The sequence below is a fragment of the Ctenopharyngodon idella genome, chromosome 20, assembly GCF_019924925.1.
Source record: "Ctenopharyngodon idella isolate HZGC_01 chromosome 20, HZGC01, whole genome shotgun sequence".
NCBI lineage: Eukaryota > Metazoa > Chordata > Actinopteri > Cypriniformes > Xenocyprididae > Ctenopharyngodon > Ctenopharyngodon idella.
The window spans coordinates 26,378,204-26,400,285 of NC_067239.1; the positions used below are offsets into that span (position 1 = coordinate 26,378,204).

The following is a 22,082-nucleotide window of genomic DNA, read 5'->3' on the forward strand; positions in this document are numbered from 1 at the left end:
TTGTCGGAGAATCTTTCTGGGTAATAATGCCTAAAATGGTTGTGCGAAATGACCTAAAATAAGACAGATTGGTAGTTACTACGGATTATTTTTTTATTTGTTTGTATTACAGGGACAAAATGAAATCTGCAGCTTTAAATAAAAAAAAACAGAAGCGTTGAAACCATGGCCAAGTGCACATGCTCTGAAACATAGTAATCCTAATCCTATTTCTCCCTTTTCTCCCGATCAATTGTTGCTCTCTTTTTCTTTAATTGTACGTATTGATAAAATTTAGAATCAGAATGAGGGAGCTTTATTACCAAGTGTACTTGCGTGCACACACAAGGAATTTTTCTCTGTAAACGAAGCTTCCAGTGCACACGTTCACTCAAAAAATTGCTGGGTTAAAAACAACCATTTCTGGGTTATTTGGAAACCCAGCGCTGGGTAAATACTGGACAGAACATATGCTGGGTTTTATAATTTAACCCATTTGCTGGGTTGTTTTTTTTTTTTTTTTTTTTTTTTACAGTGTTGGGTCAGTCAACCCGATATTAAAGGTTTTTCATCATATCATATTAATTATATTATGTAACAGCTGCATTTTAATTTGCAGACGTATTGCGGGTATTCAAGTCATCAGTGTTCCAGTGTTTAGTGGATCCACAATCAGTGTTCATGATAAAATGATTCACATCATATGAGGAGCCCAAGTCCAAGTGTATGAAAGGCTAAGGGCCCTATTTTAACGATCTAAGCGCATGGTCTTGTCCCTATTTTCTTAATGAATAATGGGTGTGTTTTTGGCGTAACAGGCAATAAACCAATCAGAGTCTCATTGGTTGCACTTATTGGCTATAAGCGCGTTGTGCACCCGCTTATAGGTGCATATTACTAAAGCGCTCTTTAAATAACAAAAAAAAAAAATTATTGCGGCATTGACTTTAGACAAGGTTTCAGTTGGTCGATGGCGCAGTCTGTTTCGGTTGCCTCAAAATAGCAACACGCCAACAATGCACCTGAATACACCTCGTTTTCAGACCAGCACGCCCATGGGCACACAAATGGGCACAAATGCATTTGCTATTTAAACAACGTGGTGTACGACGTGAAAATGATAACTGTATCGGGCTGAAACTAGCAAAAAACACTTGCGTCGCGCCTGGCACCTCATTGCGCTGGCTGTATGATAGGGCCCTATATGTGTTATCTACACTGTATATGACAGTACTAGAGAGTTATTGAGCATCTATGTTTCTTTTATCCAGGATGTTGTTTTTGTGTCATATTCTAAAATACTGAAGTAATCTGACATGGCCTGATTTGTTCATCTTAACCTTTCCTTTGAGGGTGTTGACTTGCAAGGTTTTTACTGGTTGTAGTTGTGGTTTGTTTGCTCTCGACAGAGGATTTTCCCTTAGGCAGGGCATTAGTGACCATATCTCTGAGGCTCTGAGGTCTTTATCATAAAGCTATCGGTTTATTTCAAGCTACCTCTAGACTCTGATCCTAGAGGTAACCCCACAGGAATTCTTCTCAAATTGGTTTGTTGTCATATTTATCCACAGGTAGTCTCAAAGGAGCCACTATTGTGGATGCACTGGACACGCTCTACATTATGGAGATGTATGACGAATTTGATGCTGCTACCGAGTGGGTGGAAAGGAACCTAGACTTTAACATGGTAAGACTCAAGCCTGTTATACATATTTCTAATGATCCAGTTGATTTTTATCCGTACAAATACTTCTTTGCTATAAAACTGCCCCTGAATGATACAACTCAATCAAAATAATGACTTTTTGATAAGGCTTTGAAAACTTGTCTGCGTCGTCTCCAGTGCTGACAGAATGTCGACCTTCGCTCTTCTGGAGAGCTCTTAGCATCATCGCTTGTTAATCAGACAATAAGACTCTGACTCATGAGTCTGGTGTTAGTATATGAGGAGACATTCACATCTGAGCCAACAACAAAAACATCTCCAAGCTTCAAAAACTATCTTCTGACTCATGCTTTCAGCCATTTTTCAACACTAAATTTTGATTTTAGACTCCTGTTTTTTTTTTTTTTTTTTTTCACCCAAAAACAATCATGTCAGCATGACTTAAATGGGTCCTATCGTGAGGAAACATTTTCTGTATGATCTTTTTATGAAAAATGTTTGAAACGTTTCAGTTCATGTTGATTTGTGTTCCTGTTACAATATAATACAGCTTAGCAAGAGTGTCTGTTATTGAAGGATGTGGTTAAAAACAATTTAGGCGTAAAAATAAACCCTTAGCTAATGTGCAAGCAGACATGAAGAAAGCAGATTTGTTTTTCATTTTACATGCAATTTGTAGCAAAAAAGGGGGTCAGAGAATGGAAAATTATCATGAAAAACTAAATTACGACTAAATAAATTTATACTTATTCACACTACCATTCAAAACATTTTATTCAAAAGATTTTTTTTTCTTTGAAGGGACACTGGTCAAATTGATCAAAAGAGGCGATGAGGACATGTGTATTTCAAAAGATTTTTATTTTAAATAAATGCTTTTTTTTTTTTTTTTTTTTTTTTTACTTTATCGAAAACAAAAACTGTTTTCAGCATTGATAATAGGAAGTGTTTCTTGACAACCAAATCAACATATTAGAAAGATCGTTGAAAGATCATGTGGCTGCTGAAAATTCAGCTTCATGCCATCACAGGAATAAATTTATAAATATATAAATATATTAAATTAGAAAAATTATTTTAAATTGTAATAATATTTCACAATATTAATGTTTTTACTGCATTTTTGGTCAACTAAATGCAGCCTTGGTGAGTATAAAAGACTTGCTTAAAAAAATTACATTTATTAGTACTAATATTTACATTAAATAATTCTTCTACCGAGTAGTAGTTCATTAACAGCAAGGGGTTTACAATTTAAATGGAGAATTCACATATAATTATGATGATTATAAAAAAGTGTGTTCACAGGTGTGAGTATATCAGCTATTTTCTGCTTTGAATGTGACTCACCCAACTAGACTTTAGAGCTGGAATTGTCAGCCTTTTATGAACATCAGTGCTTCTTCAATAATATAAGACGTGCTGAACTATTTCATCTTCAGAACTGCACCCAGTAGGGAGAATAGAACTGAGACCAGCACTGAAGGCATAAATCTGATTAATCATAAAGACAATGGAAGTGGATAGCAAAAGGAAATCAATACTTCATGCAGATCACTCCAGAAATTACCAAACAAAGTTTATGAGCAAATTAAGACACAACACATGCAGGATAAGGTGGGCAAAAATGATGCTTTGTTTGATGTGGCTCTTTATTGAGGTAATTTCATTAGACATTCTGCAGGGGTTTACCATTAGTTAAGCATCGGAAGTTCTTCAGTACATCCTACCGCCTCAATTTAAGGCAAGAGAGAAAACTGTATCTGGGTCCAATGCTTTAATGAAGAGTGTTAAACAACTTTTAATTGAAAGGCTTTTCTTTCTACCCTCAAGCAATTCCAACAATGAAAGAGTCCACAAAAATCCCCTGTGAAACGTTTATTAATATTCAGCTTGTCTCTGGAATACTAAGCAACTCGTTTCTGATGCACGAAAGCCTTTTTTTACTTGAATAATTGTAGCCATTGGAAGTTTAGTCATGCTGCTTTATTTGACCTCCGCTATCATCCGGTTATCTTTGAGAAGCTAAAAGGTGTTTATCTAAGTAAAGGCTATCTGCGAATCGAGCTTACATGATCATCCTGAGTACTGTTTCAGATCGGTTCAAAGGTTTCCCCAAAGTGGTCAAATCTCTTTGGCAACTCATTGATTATATTAGGAGATATGCTTAATCTTTGTTTATCCTTGCACATAATCTCAATATTTTATTTGTCCAGCATTTTTGGTTTAATCAGGTCATTCCTGAATCCTCATTACCACATTCGGTTGTTTTACAAGTTATGATCAGATTGCTTTACAGAGAAATCCGACCCTGGAGCAGAACGGAGGAGGAGAGCCACTTCACTGTATCAATAGAACTGATCTCTCGTCTTTTATACTGTGGGATTCTTTTATTCCTGTAAAAGCCAGCATCATCGAAGGTCAGATTCATCGACTGCTGTAAAAGACCGCTGTGTTGCAGTGACCACAAATCCCAACTGGACTCAAACCCGACTGAGATAACCTTTCAGACAGAGACACTATACTGCTGGGGGATCGAAAAACCTCATCAAAAGCATATAAATAGAAAATGCCTTCCCTTTTTATAAGGCTTACCAATCAGAGACATACCATTAGATACAGCACTCAAGCACAGTGTGGCTCATTGTGTCCATCCCTCTCCGTTCTCTCTAGTGCAGGCTCATCTGAAGTATGCATTAGAGTAGGGGTTTTCAAAGTCAGAGACAGTGGGCCTCCGTTCTAACGTAACATACACGATGGTGCCCTGCATAGTATGAATTGCGCTGTATGAATTACACACAGATTCTTAATAAAGCTATGAAAGATCCAATATAATGATGATTTTACCCAATTACTTTCCCTTTAGACATAACTGACTGTGTTTACATGAATACTCTCACCAAGACGGGCATTTTGACACATAAATGTGTGTTTTTGACCGTTCAATTGCAGTAAGCCATGAAAGTGAAATGAATTCAGCACACTTGCTCTTCGGATGTGCGCCACAGAAAGCCGCCTGTCAGTACTGAATTCAGTTCTCTTTCACGGTTTATTGTGCTTTTATTAGAATTTTTATTCTTTGCTTTCCATAAATATAATGGCATAAAAATGATTAAATAATTAATAATAATAATAATAATAATAATAACCATACCGTTTAACAATATTAACAATATATTATTATTAGGGCTGTAAATTGAATGCGTTCATTTAATTAATTAAAATCTAATTAGTTAAAATTATTAATGCGCACAAAAATAATCTGAATCAGTACTGACCATAACAAAAACTATTTTGTTCGACATCTAGTCTGTATCATAACTGTATTCCTGTCTGTTGCAGATGTTTTTTTTTTTTTAAATAGCCATATCATCCCCCACCCTCCCCTTTCCTCATCAATATCAGTGATTCGGTTAGCTTTATATTTTTCTAAGCGAAGCAAAGTCCTGGCTAGGCAGCTCTTTAATAATTGCAGAGTTGCAGAGTCAGTGGAGGTTTTGCATCGCTGCTTTTGCCTCTACTAACTTTTACTGATTCCCTATTGACTTTGTACATATTCATGTGTGCAGGGAGAAGATTGCACAAGACTCAAAAGTGAACTTCTGACTCATCTTATGGAGGTTTTTTGGATGTTTTTGACCCACTTTTTTGTTTTACAAGCCAGTCTATTTCACAGCAGAAGGGACATTCTCAGGCTTTACAATTGGTTCACAAATAGTTCTGGCCAGTTTTATCAAGGAGGAGCTTACAATATTTACTTCATTTCCCCATTTTATTTATTTTTTTCCTCCAAGTTGACATATACAAGAAAGCCTTTGTCATGGTCTTTTTGTGCCGGTTCCTGACAGGTCCCTCTATGACCCACAAAAGGGTTGAGCCTTCATCTGGAAACATCTGGTGCCCTGTTGCAACTGGAACCATTTAAGCATTTGAGAGGAGGCTCTCCATAGGGGCTTTTGCACCAGAGGAACATTTTCATAGTTCCTATACCTACTGGTGGAAGTTCCTGCTTTTTTGCATGTTCGCACTGGACTACCAGTGGCGTAAGTGTTTGTTGACTGGCTGAACGCATGCCATACAAAACACCGCCACCCACCGTGTAAACACAGTTTACATATACTTACTCCATGAACTAACTCCATGAACATGGAAAACAGCGATAGATAGGATTTACCTGCCAAATGTAGATCTGCAAGTTGTTGGAGATTTTGCCTCTTAGCTCTCCTTTTTGCTGTAATCGCATAACTTATACGTCTACATTCCATCTCCATTGTCACACAAAAAATCACAGCTCCGATCACTCCGTCCTCCGTCCTCTAGTTGTTGACGTTGTTAAATGACGTCACTGTTGGCCAGCTTACGTCAGTTCCTACTGTTAGTGCAAATGCAACCAGGTAAATGTCCCTCAAGAGAAATTTAGTTTTGGGGGACCACCCTGGTGGCTAGTTCCTATAGCTGAGTTCTTATAACTACCTGGTGCAAAAGCCCCTCATAACACCCCTAACCACCCCTAGATATCAGCCTTTTATCTTGCCCTGAACCGGATATTTACCAATGTGAGGCAATATATTTCTCTGCGGTGCCGCCTGTGCACCTTTTATAAAATTGTTTTGATGGTGTATTATAGCAGTTTGTCTATGCTAAGCAATAAGTAGGTCATTATTGTTTGGTTGCCCAGAGACAGTGCAGAGACGCAAATATTTCACCTCATAAACCATCTAATGAGACCACAGATGTCTTTCTGTGGTCAGACTGTTTAACATCACATGACAAAGGCTAAATAAGAATTGCGGTTTCATGCCACAGGTGCCAGACTGCAGCATCTGAAATATTGATGCAATATAATGTAAAGCTAAAACTGCTGTTTGGTTGAGTTCAGTTTGTTTAAATCCCCATCTTTTTTTTTCAAACAGTGATTCTCAATCTTTTGAGGCCTAGTACCACCTTTTATCAAATTGGCACTCTGCACCAGTAAGAGAACATTACCTATATGCAATGTAAACATGGGCTATGCATGAATTTTAGATGCATAAAGATATATTACAATTGGAATGAGAAATAAGAAATTAAACATAAATAAAGAATTGAATTAAATATATATATTTTTTATTGCTTTTTATATGTACTTAAATTTATTCATTTATTATAGTGTTTTAAATATATAATAAAGTACTGTAAATAATCAGAATTGTGCTGAGTTCCAGAGTTCCAGATATCCAGAGTTGACATATGATTTAAAATACAGTATATTACATTATATACAATTGTTCTAATTGGTTTAAAATATACTATATTTGAAATCATATGTGACCCATGCTGGCAAAATGAGTCACGATGAGCAAATTTTCAAAAATGAGCTATTGTTATTTGCACAATCTCTGTCGAAAACCCTTCAAAATGATGTATGATTTGTTGGAATCAGAGAACAAATGACTGTTTAAAGTCGATAGTCAGCAAAGTCAACTTTGAGAAAAATCGAGTTAAAGTTTTCTGAAGGTTCCAAAACAAAATCACTTAACAACCATACCTTAAAATCCCTGTTAATAACATCTAATTTGGCGCGCACACCTCGTCAAAACCAAATACCTATAGGAAAAATATATAGAAACATATATTCAACTTTGTTTTTTAATATTTTACTTCAATATTTGTGCGCACGCTTCGGATCTGTCAGTCAGCGTGAGTTAGACCATTTTATTTACATCAGCATGATGCTTACAAATCACATTTCATTGGTTCAGACTCTTGCCATCAAAAATTCACTTTGAATATTCAGAAAGTTGGAATGCTGCGCTTTAAAACGATACCAAACTTGTGCTGAGAGGAAGCGCAAATGGTGAAGTGAGCAGAGAAAAACTGATTTTTTTTCGGGTACTCCTCTCATAAAACGTACAAATAAAGATACTTTTAGATGTTTAATTGCTATTTGAAGCATTTGGATCACTAGACGAGGGCTTAATGAACTCATTTTTGTGAAAACCTCAAATTCGACCAAAATGACAAATTGACATTTTTGACTTGTTTTGCATGTAGCTTGTAATTAGGCTGTGTGCATTCCGACTCACTTTGCCAGCACGGGTCACATATTGTTAGAGACATAATAGCGTGAAAAGTATTCTCGACTGCGGGTAAATTAGGATGAAAGTAAAACATCAAAGAGGTTTTCTGTTGAAATATTAGATTTTTTTATTTTTTTTTTTATTTGAAGATGATCTCTGAAGCATCTTCTCTTTATAGCTCTGTATCCTGTGAGTGATGTTTTGTTCGTGTAACATGCATCGAGGTACCCTTTAACCCAGCAGTCATGGGTTTTCAGATCTGCAGAAAATATCTGTACTCGGATTTCAGCCTCCTGTGGGAGCTTGTTTGTATCTTTGCTCAATCCCAGCAGAGCTCTATCAGCTCTGTTGTATTGTTTCCTTTCTTTGTATTTGGTGTGTGAGGGTGAAGTGTGTTTGTAGTACACAAACCCCTCCCCCCCCCATTTTTACAGTCTGCAGTCCAAGGTGAGAGAGTCGCAGTGTTTTTATGAGCTTAAATATTCACCTCTTCTTTTGTTTTTCTGTTTTATTCCCTCAGAATGCCGAAATCTCTGTCTTTGAAGTGAACATCCGTTTTGTTGGAGGCCTGCTGTCCGCCTATTATCTCTCAGGCAAAGAGGTATGTAAACCTGGAGTGTACAGATGTTTTTTTTGTGCTTTACCAGACTGAATGTGTGTTTATGGCCAAAGGATTTGATATGCAAGCTGGCTATAATTGACACGCTGCCTGAAGGAAGCTTGAAGCCTGTAGCTGGCATTTGTTCTCGACTCCTACGCGTTTAAAGACACAGTTTCCCTGAATCTTTGTATGCAACTGTTGGAAATCAATGACATTTATAGTTGGCAGGGCACAATAGACCACTCAGGAGAGCCACAGGGGCCTCAGGTCTGTCTTCTCCCGGTGGTCCGGCTGTTTGCCCAGACGCTGAGCCAAGTCAAACAAACACACACACACACACACGCCATCCCACTTAGAGCTCATTCGGAGATCCCAGCATATCCAGGAAGCTCTGTGCCCACTCTGCTAAATTGAAAGCCTTTTTGAAACCAAAAAGATGTTGGACTCTCAAGCGTGACCTGAAGCACACACACAAAGCCCATTTCCAAACCTTCACTGAATCAGGCTAATGCAGAACTTTGCTCATATTTCCGATCTCCTCTCCTGTAAATTAGATTTTCCTAGTAACATCTGGCAGAATGTGAAGGATCTGATTCAAATCAAAAGAGTGGCATTTTCGGCTGATACTCAGGGCTTTCTCATTGCGTCCCACAGCAAATGTGCTCTCAGTGATAATATAAGCTTTCATTTGTGCGGTGCAGAACAGAGCTTTGTCCGGAGGGGGAACGGATCATTGTGTGAGCTTCATCAGGCCTGTACTTGTGTGGTTGTGTTGATGTAAGGCAGACCCTTCAGCAGAACAGCCATCTCTCATCTTCAGAGTGACTCTTCCTTCTACTAGCACAGCATAGCTGTAGTACTGCTGCAGAAGGAAGTTGAGCTTGCTTTTGCTTCAGGATGAATGACAATTAACAGAACGAAGCTTGTATGATGTTAAACAGTTGTTTTTGTATTTCAAGCTTTATTAATTTCTTAAAGAGGAGAATACACTGCCATTCAGAAGTTTTGGAGTTGAAAAAAATATAACAATAATTTTATTTAGCAAGGATGCATTGAATTGATCAAAAGTAAAACAGTAAAAACATTTATAATGTTACAAAAGATTTCTGTTTTAAACTGTTGTTTAACTTTCTATTCATCAAAAGAACAGTGAAAAAATGCTAATTTTTCTGTAATGCTAATATTTTTACAATGCTTTGCACAGACCAAAATCAGTATGAGTATTTTTATATTATGGTAAATTGTAGGGGCATAGTCATCATTTCAGAAGTGAGGGGGACAGAAATGTCAAGTGTAATACCAGTTTATTTTCTGACCTTTGTCTAGTTGACAGCTTTTAATTGGCTAAGAAATCAAATACACTGCTGAACAATAACCAGTAATTTGTATTCTGTAATATTTTTTTCTATATTTTCCTTTTTTGACAATTTTATGATTGGTTTATGTACAAACACTTGTGCATTAGATCACCATGGATGATTCCATGTAAAAAAAAAAAAAATATCAGAATAAGGCAGAAAATATACTTTATTGTTTCTATACTGTAATAAAGACTATGTCAATTAGCATTGCATTATTCATAACAATATTCATATTTTATTATGAAAATACCCAGGAATGGCTTAAACACACACAAAACATATATTGTCGCAATCGTGTGTTGATTGTCTTCACGTTTCATCAGTCAGAACGTTTCTGCTTTTTATTCAGCTATAGCAATAGCTGGATGATATTGTCCATATAAGGGATTTCCTGGAACAGCATGAGTTATTAATTCTATGAATCTGTTTTGGACTTTCTGCGAGAGAGCGCCCTCCAGCTTCGAGTATGAATGAAACATACATTACATGAGAGTGTTTTGCACTCCATAATGTTTACATCTCTTCGTTTTGGATAGAGAATAAAAAAGAATAAAAATGTCAGGTCATGCATAGACCATCTTGTCTCTTTGAATTTAAATGTATATTTATTTACATTGGCCCATGAAAACCTCTACATGAACGCACTTGCCTGAAAATACTGAGTGTGATGGATTTACGTTTTCTCTGTGTATTCTGCCCCCAAGGTAAATTGTTTATATATTAAATAAACATGCAGTAGTTCTTATTGTTCAATAATTAAGCAAATTAATTTATGAAATTATTTAAAATTTGTTTCATTAAATGAATTAATTTTTTTTTAAAATTGTATTATTTACTGTAGGAACTTTATTTGGAACTTTATCTAAGACAAAAATTATTTATAACAAATGAATAGGTCTCGAGTAATACATTTAATTATTTCTCTCAAATCTCACAAAACCTTATAGCACAGTCTCTACAGTTAAAACTTTATACTGTCATACCACCCAGCCCTACCAAGACCCAATCCATTCAATGAGACAAGACCTTTTAATGTCATCTCGCACGACATTAGAGATTCAGATGTCGTATGACGGGATTACATGAAACGGGGTGTGTGTCAAAATGAAATGCTGTCTGTTGAAAGTAAATAGTTGTTTGTCAAACATAGTTTCAGATAACATTGGAGGTCTCCGCTATCTCCCTTGTTGCGAATAGTCTAACAGTGATATAAATCTTTGAACACTACATTATTGTTCTCTCAGCAAGACGCAAGCTTGTTTCATCACTGTGTATCGACTAGGGAGGCACGGCATATGAAGCGGTTGAATACAAAGTGGCCAGCACACAGTCCAGGATTCAAGCATAGCACTGATGAAAGTCCTTCAGTGTAGTAATCTCAGACACTCAGGATAATGAGACGCCCTCCTGCCTACCTTCATAATAACGTGTGCCCTGAACTGAGAAATGTTGATTAGAGGAGAGAGCCTTCAGGTAGCCGGTCACATTGTTAAACCACAGCGAGAGATCTTAGTAAATGTGTCTGGCTTTAAAATCTTACTGGGCTTTGGAAAATGTAATCTTTTGGAGACCAAACCCATTATAGGATTCCTCTGACACCACATGACTAAATTATCACTGGAGGATGATGGTTACATCATCGCCATTATGAAGACATGTTTAGCTTTTCTTGGGAGGCTTCAGATCGATAGTTTCCGAGTTCTGCCAGGCATCATGGCCCGTTTCTCATCACCCTTTTGAACGTATGCATACATATAACATAAAGAATCTAGATGGGTTTGGGTGGTGGACGTGGTGCTAAAATTGAAAAGCGGTGTGATTTCTTCTCTAGCTGCTGACGGCTCCAGCGCCTTGGCTTGTACTCAAAGCAAGTCTAGGCTCTTTGATGAATCTTTCATCGTCTTGAGAGACAGCCTTCATGCAAATATCGCACATGCTCTCCAGCACGGGCAAAGCGAATGGCCGCATTCATAGACGGCTTCACAAGCTAATGTTGTTTGCTGTGATTTAGTCCTACTCTGGGTTTCCTCTCCTGAACGATGAGAGGATTAATCTTTGGCTGATTTATTCGTGCATTATTTACGCCCGGATGGTTTTCCATCATTGACGTGAGCAGCCTGGGACAGAGCCACCTGTCAGAACACAGCACTTAACTCCTTAATGGATCACATATCGATTTTCATCGGGTTTTTTTCTTTTCTTTTTTTGTTGCTCTATAATTCATTTTACATAACCCCTGGCAAGTCCCATCTGTGGTGTAGATTTTTCTATATCTCGACAGAGATCAATGGCTGCACAAATACTTATTTTCAGTCCAGCTTTATTACAGCTCATGTATTTTGTATGTTAAAAACATGAACATGTATGTCCAGGCTGCTCTTTTCCATACAGTGAAATACAGTGAAAGTAAAAAATTGTGCAGCTGTATAAACTTAATAATATTTATTAAAATTGTTTAATTGAATATACTGCTCTAATAATTCATTCATTCATTTGCAAACAATTGATTTGATCCCACTTTTGTGGTGTTTGGCTTGTGCCATTTGTGAATGGGTGATTTCGGTGCACTAGTGCAACCTCTAATAAGAGTGTTCGGATCAGGATTTTTTGGGCCGATCACTGAATACCAGTGATGGGAATAACGGCATTATAAATAAACGGCGTTACTAACAGGTGTTACTTTTTTCAGTAACGAGTAATCAAACGAATTACTTTCCCTGCGTTACCGTTACTGACAATAAAATGCCGCGTTACTATAATTAAGCTCACTGATGCGGTTTTTATCCGAGGAGGCTCTCTCTCAGTCATAGACCCTTCTAAAGTTTTTTTTTTTTTTTTTTTTTTTTTTCTCTGGTGTGTGTGCTGGGGTGGGACACATAAGCTAACTGATGATGATTGGTGTAGAGATGATAGGCCTGCAAAGCATTTTGTACAGGTTAGTCATATACAAATACAATTTTAAACTGATAATTATGTACGATGCAGAGAATGCGAGCGGAGCTCGAGCTCAAACCAGAATACCCTTTGTGACATGCTGGATCGAAAATATGTGAAAAGTTTTTTGTAGTCGACTAGTAGTTGTTCATTTAAGCCATTAGTTAACTAATCACATTTATATTAATTTAATTTCTTAAATACTGGAGAGAATAAACCATAATAATGAGCGTTTACGTAATATAGGCTATACAGCACTCAAGCGCACGCATGAAGCTTGCCATAAAGAACCGGCAAAAGTAATGATTATGAATGTGACAGAAAACAGCAAGGAGACATTTTGAATTGTTTATTAATAAAGTAATGTTTTCTGAATCAGTGTCGGCTGGGAAGATGAAGTTGACATTGCTGACTCTCATCATCTCCGCATAATGGACACGCCTAGATAGAGAATGCACATTTTATTCGGATTACATAGCCCTAGCCTATTTCTTTCCATTTTGAATTATTTTGTTTAAAAGTAGACATTTCAAGCTTTCTATAGATATATTTATCATGTCTGTTAAGCAAGCAGCCTATACGCTGAGTTTCGGTTCATTTAGCCTGTAAGACGCGCTCCAGTTCACGTGCAAGTAATCGCGCCGGCGCCTCCATGTCATGATTATATTGTCTGCTATATTTGCTTCTTATTTATTAAATCCAGGCAAATGGTTAATGAAACATTGGTTAAAATTAAGATACAATTTTTACAAAACAAAATTCACTTTAAAGAAAGGCTTTCTACAAAACAAAACTTAATGAAGTGGTCAAAATCATGTCTGACCCACTCCATGTCTCCTGATATATTGCGCATCTTATGATGTATTCTATCTTACGCACGCTGTTCACTTTTCATAATCAAATAGATGAATTTAAAAAATAGCATAGGCCTATTTAAACATAAATATGAAACTACGTTTTCTTTAATGGCTTCCAGCACATCCAAGGGGCATCCACGTTATTTGACATATTTGAAAAAAAAAAAAAAAAAAAAAATTAAAAAGTAACGCAGTAGTTACTTTCTCTGGTAATTAGTTGCTTTTATAATGATGTAACTCAGTTACTAACTCAGTTACTATTTGTGAGAAGTAACTAGTAACTATAACTAATTACTTTTTTTAAAGTAACGTGCCCAACACTGCTGAATACTGATCACTGGAAGCAGTATTTGCTGATACTATCACCGATACCGATCACCGCAATAAATAATTCTATTCTTAACAACAATGTATTTTAAATATGAAAAAAATTTAAGTGATAGGAAAGTATCATGAAATGACAACTCTTATTAGCAAGCAACATGTGCAACATATTCCATTCCCTCTCTGAGGTGATTAGGAACAGCATAGAGCTTAATATATATATCTTTCCTGTGAGGGGAAAAAAAAAAAAAAAAAAAACAGAACAGAAGTCTTTATCAACAGAAAGTAATCAAATGTAAAACACTGCATAGTCTTCACTGTATAAATTAAATATAGATTAATTCTACTAAATCTTCTAAAGAGCAATGAGTGATTTTCTCTTTGTCTTTTCTTGTTTGATTAACATTAATAATGACAGACGGCAGCAGGAATATCTGCTGTCACTTTAGAACCGAATGCACTGATCCAATATACTGATATACATGTGACTATTTCCAAACTATTTATGTTCATTTAAGACATAACCGCCAGTGTTTAAGAGAATACTCACCAAGTGGGGAATTTTGACATATTTCTGTGTGTTTCTAACCGTTAAAGCACAAACCCTAAGCTCAAAGTTCACTTTGCTTGTCCGTGCTCCACTCCCATCTCGGAGCACACGCTCAGAAAGCCGCTTGGGGAACAGTATCACTTTTGCGGCTTAATGCAGTTTAACTCTTTATTATCGAACATGTCCTGCAGTTTTGCAACAGTAGACTGTATTTTACGACAATCACTGATTTAGCTGATTTGGACGGAAAGAATGTGCACCGCTGTGAAGGAAAGAAATGACCTAAAATATCACAGCTCTAGTTTCTTGCTGTGGGTTGCAGACACCTAATGGAACTGCCAGACCGGTGAATGTAGTGAAGCAATTTTTAGCTCGTGAGTTTTGCGTCATCTGATCAGCTCTTCTGAATGGCCTTTATAGGCCACCGATCAAACTATATAAAGCTATTATCAGCCGATAATGATCAGCACCCTTTCATTCGGAGCACCCTTCAACTCTTAAAGGGATAGTTCACCCAAAAATAAAAATTCTGTCATCATTTACTCACCCTCAAGTAGTTCCAAACCTGTATGAATTTCTGAACACACAAGAAGATATTTGGAAGAATGTCAGTAACCAAACAGGTCTCGTCCCCCATTGACTACCATTGTATTTATTTTTCCTACTATGGTAGTCAATGGGGGGCGAGATCTGTTTGGTTGCTGACATTCTTCAAATAAGAAATGCATACAGGTTTGGAACTACTCGAGGGTGAGTAAATGATGACAGAATTTTTATTTTTGGGTTAACTATCCCTTTAACACATTTCAGTTGCACTAGCGGGACAAATGGTTGGAGTCTGGAGCTCTGACATGGATACCCTGCTGATCTGAGGGATAAAAATGAGACATGGGTAGGTGCTTTTATTGGGTGCCTGTTTACACTAAAACCATGTGACTAAGCCCTACTACCTTATTTTAGTTGCCTAGCAAATTGCAAACAATGGCAATCTGATAAAAGCCGCTTAAGCAACATAATTACATGAACTCTGAAGCATTCGTTCAAGCTCTGCAGGCAGGGCAGAGCTGGATAAATGATGCCGTCAGTGCTAATGATCATAACATCTGTTTCATCATCGTAACTGCTGCCCAGACCTTCGTACACTCTCTCAGTCTTACTGCAGTAGTCTCCATATATTCTTTCGGGAGGGATTTGGGGTGGGAACACGGGTATTCCTCGGTGTTGTGTCTCGAAGACTCAAACATATTACAGCTCATTAGCAGTCCGTGGGCCGATGGCTCGTTATTGCCGTTATTTTTCCTGAATGATTAAAAATGCATTTGACTTGTTTACAGTAGGCAGAGGAAATTAATCATCCTCACTCGGTCCACAGTCGTTTGTTTCTGTCAGGAGACATCTTTACTGTAAATACATGCGGCATTCTTTTGTAGTTCATTAAACAATACTGAATCCGCTGCATGCATCTTTAATGCCGGCATGCTGCGCTGAGTGACATGGCTATTGTGTACCGTTCGCATAATGCAAACGCCATTCTTTCCGACAACAAAAAGCTCTCTATGAGTTGTTTAATGCGCCATTTTCAATTACACTAATTTGCCCATTTCGTGCTTTCAGATTGTTCTCGGCACCGTTTTTTACCGTGATGGAAGTCATATGGCGATTAACACCCCGCCTGTTGCCAGCTGTGCTGAGCCGCCACAACAATTTGACTGCAACGAGCAGAGAAATGAAGCTTTAGAGAGTATCACATAAAGAAACATTACTTAGCTGTAAATGCATAATTTTTCTCTTGCTCTGGGGTAAATGACTTGTTTTCTGCTCATTCCTGTGAATACCCCAGACGCTCGGTGCACCTGCTATTAGCAAGAGATCTTCCCTCCTCTGATAGAGCATGACAAGCAATTTCCTCCATACAATATGGGGCCTTACAACACAGGGCCTCGTGTTGGCTTACAAAAGAAGTGAGTTTACTTTATTTCCAGCTTCCAGTCGGGACCAGTCACTGTAAACTGCAAAAGTTATTTTGTGCATACCTTAGACCAGAAATAAACACAGAACCTCAGTGCAAAAAAATCTTTGAAGTCTTTCTTTTGAAACTCACAAGCTTGTGAAGTGTTCAGATGGCAGCCCATGGCCCCAGCATGCCTCTCGCATTAACCTTAGAAACGTAAGCGCAGGTGATAAGTGGCGATAAGTGCAGGTATTCAGGTCTGTGATCTCGATCCATCTCTCCGCTGGCCTTCTTTGACAGGGTACATTAGATGTAAAAGTGCAAAAAGCTCAGGCTGTCACTTATTTATCTCTAGGTTTCAGCACTTCCGTCTTAAACGTAGCTCCACTAGATCTCTCACCGTCCCATCATGCACACCTCTTCTTTTTTTAGTACATCCAGATGGAATAAGACACAGTTCAAAGTAAAATCCAGTAGTCTCAAACGTTCTTTGTACTTTCTTGAAGCCGTACACGCACCCGACTTGCAACTAGACTTGATTGACATGGAGAATAAAAGGTGTATTGTGTTGTTCATAAACCTGTTTTTCCAGTCGTGTGTATTTAGAAATGGCTCGCACCTTTTTGTCCTGCTTCCTCCAGCAAGGCAAGAATTCGTTTAGGTGGATTTTATTTTATTTTATTTTATTTTATTTTATTTTATTTTATTTTTGTTTGAGTATATGTTCAAATATTCATTTATTCATTCATAACATTTCTCTGCATCTTAAGAATGTTTATTTTGTTTCATTTCTTATATTTTATTTTTACATTTTTATATTTTATTTTGTTTTATATATTTTATTTTATTTATATATAATTTCTGACAAGCAGGTGCAGTAGTGCTTTTGGAAATGTAGTTCACTTTTTGCCTCTAAAGAAAACTATTTCCTCTAGACTTTAAACTGTCCCAGCTCTTTCTACACCTTCATAATAGATCTTATTCATTCCTGTCCATCAAGCGCTCCATCAGAGCTTCCTCTGGTGTGTCAGCGCTTCTGAAGTTTTCATTGCCGCAGTCCCTGCATCTTCATATCCCATCACGTGTCTTCAGCGTGTGTATGTTGATTTGTTATTATAGCAGAAGAGTGTGAATTGTTATCCTTAACAATTCACACTCTTCTGCCATAATCACAAATCACAAGCAGAGTGCCACTTGAGACTTGAGCTTTAATCAGGTAATGACCAGGTACGTCTGAGTTTTTCACCCACATAATGGCCTGTTTGTGTTGTTAATGTTGTGAGCTTGGTTGAGCAGTTAATCAGTGTTATAGCAGATACTGATGTTTCCTTAGCATACCCAGCCAATTAAATTTATTTTTTTCTACATTTGCACAGATGACTCACTGCTCCCCCTCTCTCATGGCCTTCTGGTTCCCAGTGGACCAACGTTTCCTACTATTAAAAGCAAGGCCAATTTATCTCCCATCCTCGGAGTTACCTCCTTCAAATTCAGCTCGGTGTTTTCACATTTCAGAAATGTAAAACGGCAGCCATACTTAAAGAATATGACATTTCTTTCAACATACAGAGTGCTGTGAAAACATATTAGACCCATAACTATTCGACAAGAATGGTCTATTTTTTATGAATTATGCAGTTCAGAACAGGCCTGCAGAGAGAGAAGGCAAGAGAATAAAGAACAGGCAGAGGTCTCAGGAGGAAGCTGCACTCAGGCGTTGTTTCTATCTGTCTTTGGTACATTTGCAGGGCTATCAGCACTGAGAGTCGAGCTGCAGAACACAAGATGAAGTAAAGCCTTTACTTGCCTCCCTGGACTTTATCAGATTGCAGTCTCATCGTGTTTCCATAGGCTACAGTTTGTCAGCCGTGGGAATTCCTATTTAGGTTTTCTGTCATTGTTAATTAGCATTGATTCGATTTGTTGTTGTTTTCTGAATTTTTACTAGATAGCCTAATATTGAAACTATGCCGATTGATTTGTTATGCCATAATATTTCTTCCACACAGTTTAGAGACAACTCACAGCAGTTTCAATGCATGGTTAGTTAGGAAATGTTTAGAATATGTGCAATATAATATAATATAATATAATATAATATAACATAATATAATATATAATGTAATATAACTCGGGCTGTCAACGTTAACGCATGTGAGTAATTCAAAATCCTTAACGTGTTAAAATAATTTAACGCATATTTAATGCAAATTATTACGGAAAACTTATGGAAGCATGTGAAATTGCGTCATAACGTAATTTGTCATGCAGTTAGATGATCTTAAAGTCCATGCTGATTATATCAGAGATGGCAGAAAGAATTATTCATTCCAGTGTTTGTTTCGCTTTAAAACACAAACTCTCTGTCATATTCTGTCATTGTATCTGAAGAGCGTGAACCCTCCCGCATCACTGCTGCTCCTGTCTGAACGGAATGTCGAAACATCCCACCGCTGTATGGCCAGATGATATGAAAACTATGTTTCTCAGCTGGATAAAGCAAACCAGCTTCTTGCTATGAAAGATGGATGAGGATTGCATGATGGATGAGGATTGCAGTCAAAGTAAAGATGACTGCGGTGACGTACAGGAGTTGTACATTAAGCATGCGTGAGTCCGTTACATCGATGCGCAAGCAAATCATGTATGAATGCTCTCGACGCACTGATCGCACATTGTCTTTATGCACAGACACATCTCAGTACATTCACGTTGTTTTCACACACATTCAAAAAACAGGTTTATCTTATATTCAGGGTCTAGACTTTTTACATGTAAAAAATACACCTGCAGCAATAGCTGGCGTCAAATACACGTAAAAGGAATGTGTCAAGAAATATGGTGTGCCGGTGTAATGTTAGTAGATCATGAGCGCAAAAAGACAGTCTTAAAAACACTAACGATCAAATCAAATCTTACTAAGAGCCACGTGAATGTCATGTTTGTGTGGCCTCGTTGACGGGACCAAAGTTCCCCCTATGTGATTTTAAAATGTTTCCCAGGCTTGAAAGATTTCACTTCTGCTGTTAATGAAATTTTGGTAGGCTACATATTTTTCACTATGAGATGGATAGCCTAATTGTTATATAAATCAGATGGGCTACAGGTTATTTTTATGGTATGCCAAAAAGTGCTTATTTTTTAAATGTCATTGTTGGTACATTTTACCAGTATTTAAAAAATACAAGATTTGGTCTTCAAAAAGCCTTTTTCTTTTAATCAGAGTCCTCTTATATTCGGAACATATAATATAATCCTACATCATATGAAGACATTTTTATTGCTTCATTGTTTCTTTTGCACTATATAGGCTTGAAGTCCTGTTGATCTATTTGAAGAATCTTTCATAGTTAAAATCTCTGTTTAGACAAGACCTGTGGTTCTGATGGCCAAATCACAACCATACAATTCAGGGCTGATTAACCTGTTAATGTAAAGTGTGCTAAAAATAAGCTTTCTTCAAGAGAAGGCACTTCATATTACCCAGTAATAACAGGAAAACTTTATTGACTGCTACTAGAGAAAAAAAGAAGAAGAAAAAAAAAATGCTGCAGCTCTCTAAATAACTATGAGGAGCATCAGGAACGCTGTGTGAGTCTCTGCCTGAAAACCAAAAATCCATTATCATGACAAATGAGTTAGATTTGGTAAGGGGAAATGAAGGCCTGTTTCATCTGGATGCTCTAATTATTCCAAGTGGTTTATATAAAATAATAGTCCTTCGTTTACCCTTTCCACAAATGGCTTGTCCATCAAGCCGCTTGACCTCTGAGTCTTCACGTTGATAAGGGCAAAATTTGCATTGGCAAATCTGCTCTCACATCTGGCCCCTTCAGTTTTTCGTACGAGAAATGACCCGGCTTAGAGTAGTAAATGTCTCATTCCTATTGAGTAAATTAAGTTATAGCCATTTGGTGTTATATTTCAAATTTTACTACACAATTTTCTCCAGTGCTAAGTGTGACGTATTATCGTGTTTTCAGCTCTACCGGTGGCAGCGTTGGAGTTTAAGGTCAGGCTCAACTGCTGAGACAGACTGTTGGAGGAATCAGACTCATTTCAGCCCTCACAGTTGAGCTGGACGGAGCTCAAACGAGCTTTGCTAAGCTGCAATTTCACACTATACCACCGGCAGCACAAACGCAATCAGAAATAAGTGGCCACTTGCCGGTTTTATTGAATTCTTTTCCATCAGTTGATGTTTTTGAGGTTCGTTTTTCAGGATGTTTTGAACACCACATAAATTCTGATTGCTTTTTAATATTTCATCACTCTTCCAACCTGTTGCCGCCCGAGATCGTTCGCAAATGCGCGGCTCTGCAGGTGGCGTCTGGAGAGGTTGCAAGGTGAAGAGGTTTGCATTCAGACTGTTTGGCCTGACTCTCCTCGCTCTGCAGGTGTCTGATTGGACATGAGCCGGCGCTCATTGAAGCGGAGAAGTGAACCCTTCGCAGTTGGCCAAAGCTCTAATTCGAACATGCCGAATCCGGCCCTCCTGTTTTATTGTTTTTATCTCCCTCTTACCACATTTTCTTCATGATTCACTGCTTAGATTTGCCCCCTCAGGCTTGGCATTGCTGTCATGGTGTTTGTTTTGGCGAGAAAGATTGAGATTTATTCCCGAGTTTCATCACAGCACCTCTGTTCCTTCCCAGACATGTTCAACAAGGCAAGTCTTAACAGCCATCTCTGTCCGACCATTACTGTCGTGCCTCTCAGTGTCAACTTTCCATCTCTCAATAACAAAACCTCTAATTTACGTCAAAAATACAGCCCTAAAACACAGCCTAGACACATCCAGCTCTACTTCCTGTCTCCATTCAGGCGTTTTATGCTGCTTTAGCTCTGGCCATTTAGTCCTGAACTAACATAATTGGATTACTGAGCCCAGGCCGTTTAGAAGCCACTAGAATAATCTCCAGCATTAATAGGCCGTGGTATTTTCAGATGCACCATGCTGTATTTAGGTTAAGCATGATTACTGTTGCAATCTGTTTGTTACAAGCACTTGGAGCCAAACCTCAGTTTGTCTGAGAAATCTTGCGCAATACTTTGTATTCCTTCCATTTGCCAGGAATTCAGCTCACCGTGTTTGCGTCTCACTCGACTTTTCGCACCACGGGATACCCTGACAGGGCGAAAATTGGTTTATGCGAAAGGGGTCACACATCGGTGGAAGTTTTGGAAGGATTATCACAGCTTGATCAGGTTTAAGAACCGGATCTTCATAGGTTTGTTGGCAGGTCCTGTAGCTCAGTTACCACTAGGACGTCTTAACACCTTCACAGGCTACAGACTTCAGACGTTGATTTTTCATCCCTTCTGTAATCTGTCACTTTAAAGGGTTAGTTCACTCAAAAATGAAAATTCTGTCATTAATTACTTTCCTTCATTCCGTTCCAAACCCATAAGACCTTTGTTCATCTTAAGAACACAAATAAAGATATTTTTGGTGAAACGTGAGAGCTTTCTGATCCCCATAGACAGTAACTGAATTACCATTTTAAAGGCCCAGAATGGTAGTAAAGATCATTAAAATAGTCCATGTGACTACAGTGGTTCGACCTTAATTTTATGAAGCGACGAGAATACTTTTTGTGATACCGGAAATCAATGGGTATGATGTCATTGATAGGCGACGCATGGACACGGTCCGTGTCCTGGTTAAAATTGCTTATTTCTCTGGATTTAAACATTCTTGGAGACATTTGGGATAATGTAAGTACACAAGTCAACAAAATATATAACATTGTTCTAGTGGTTTATTTTAATCCAAAAATCTTACATATTGTGCCTTTAA

At 37.7% G+C, this 22,082-nt stretch overlaps 1 protein-coding gene across 2 annotated transcripts in view; it reads left to right on the forward strand.

Annotated features, from left to right (window-relative positions):
• man1a1 (mannosidase, alpha, class 1A, member 1) overlaps nt 1-22,082 on the forward strand; it is a 137,079-nt gene that overhangs the window by 57,472 nt on the left and 57,525 nt on the right. For both annotated transcript variants that reach the window (XM_051874098.1, XM_051874097.1), the window contains exons 3-4: nt 1,551-1,666; nt 8,225-8,305. In XM_051874098.1, coding sequence (XP_051730058.1) covers nt 1,551-1,666; nt 8,225-8,305 — 197 coding nt within the window. The remainder of the gene's footprint in view (nt 1-1,550; nt 1,667-8,224; nt 8,306-22,082) is intronic.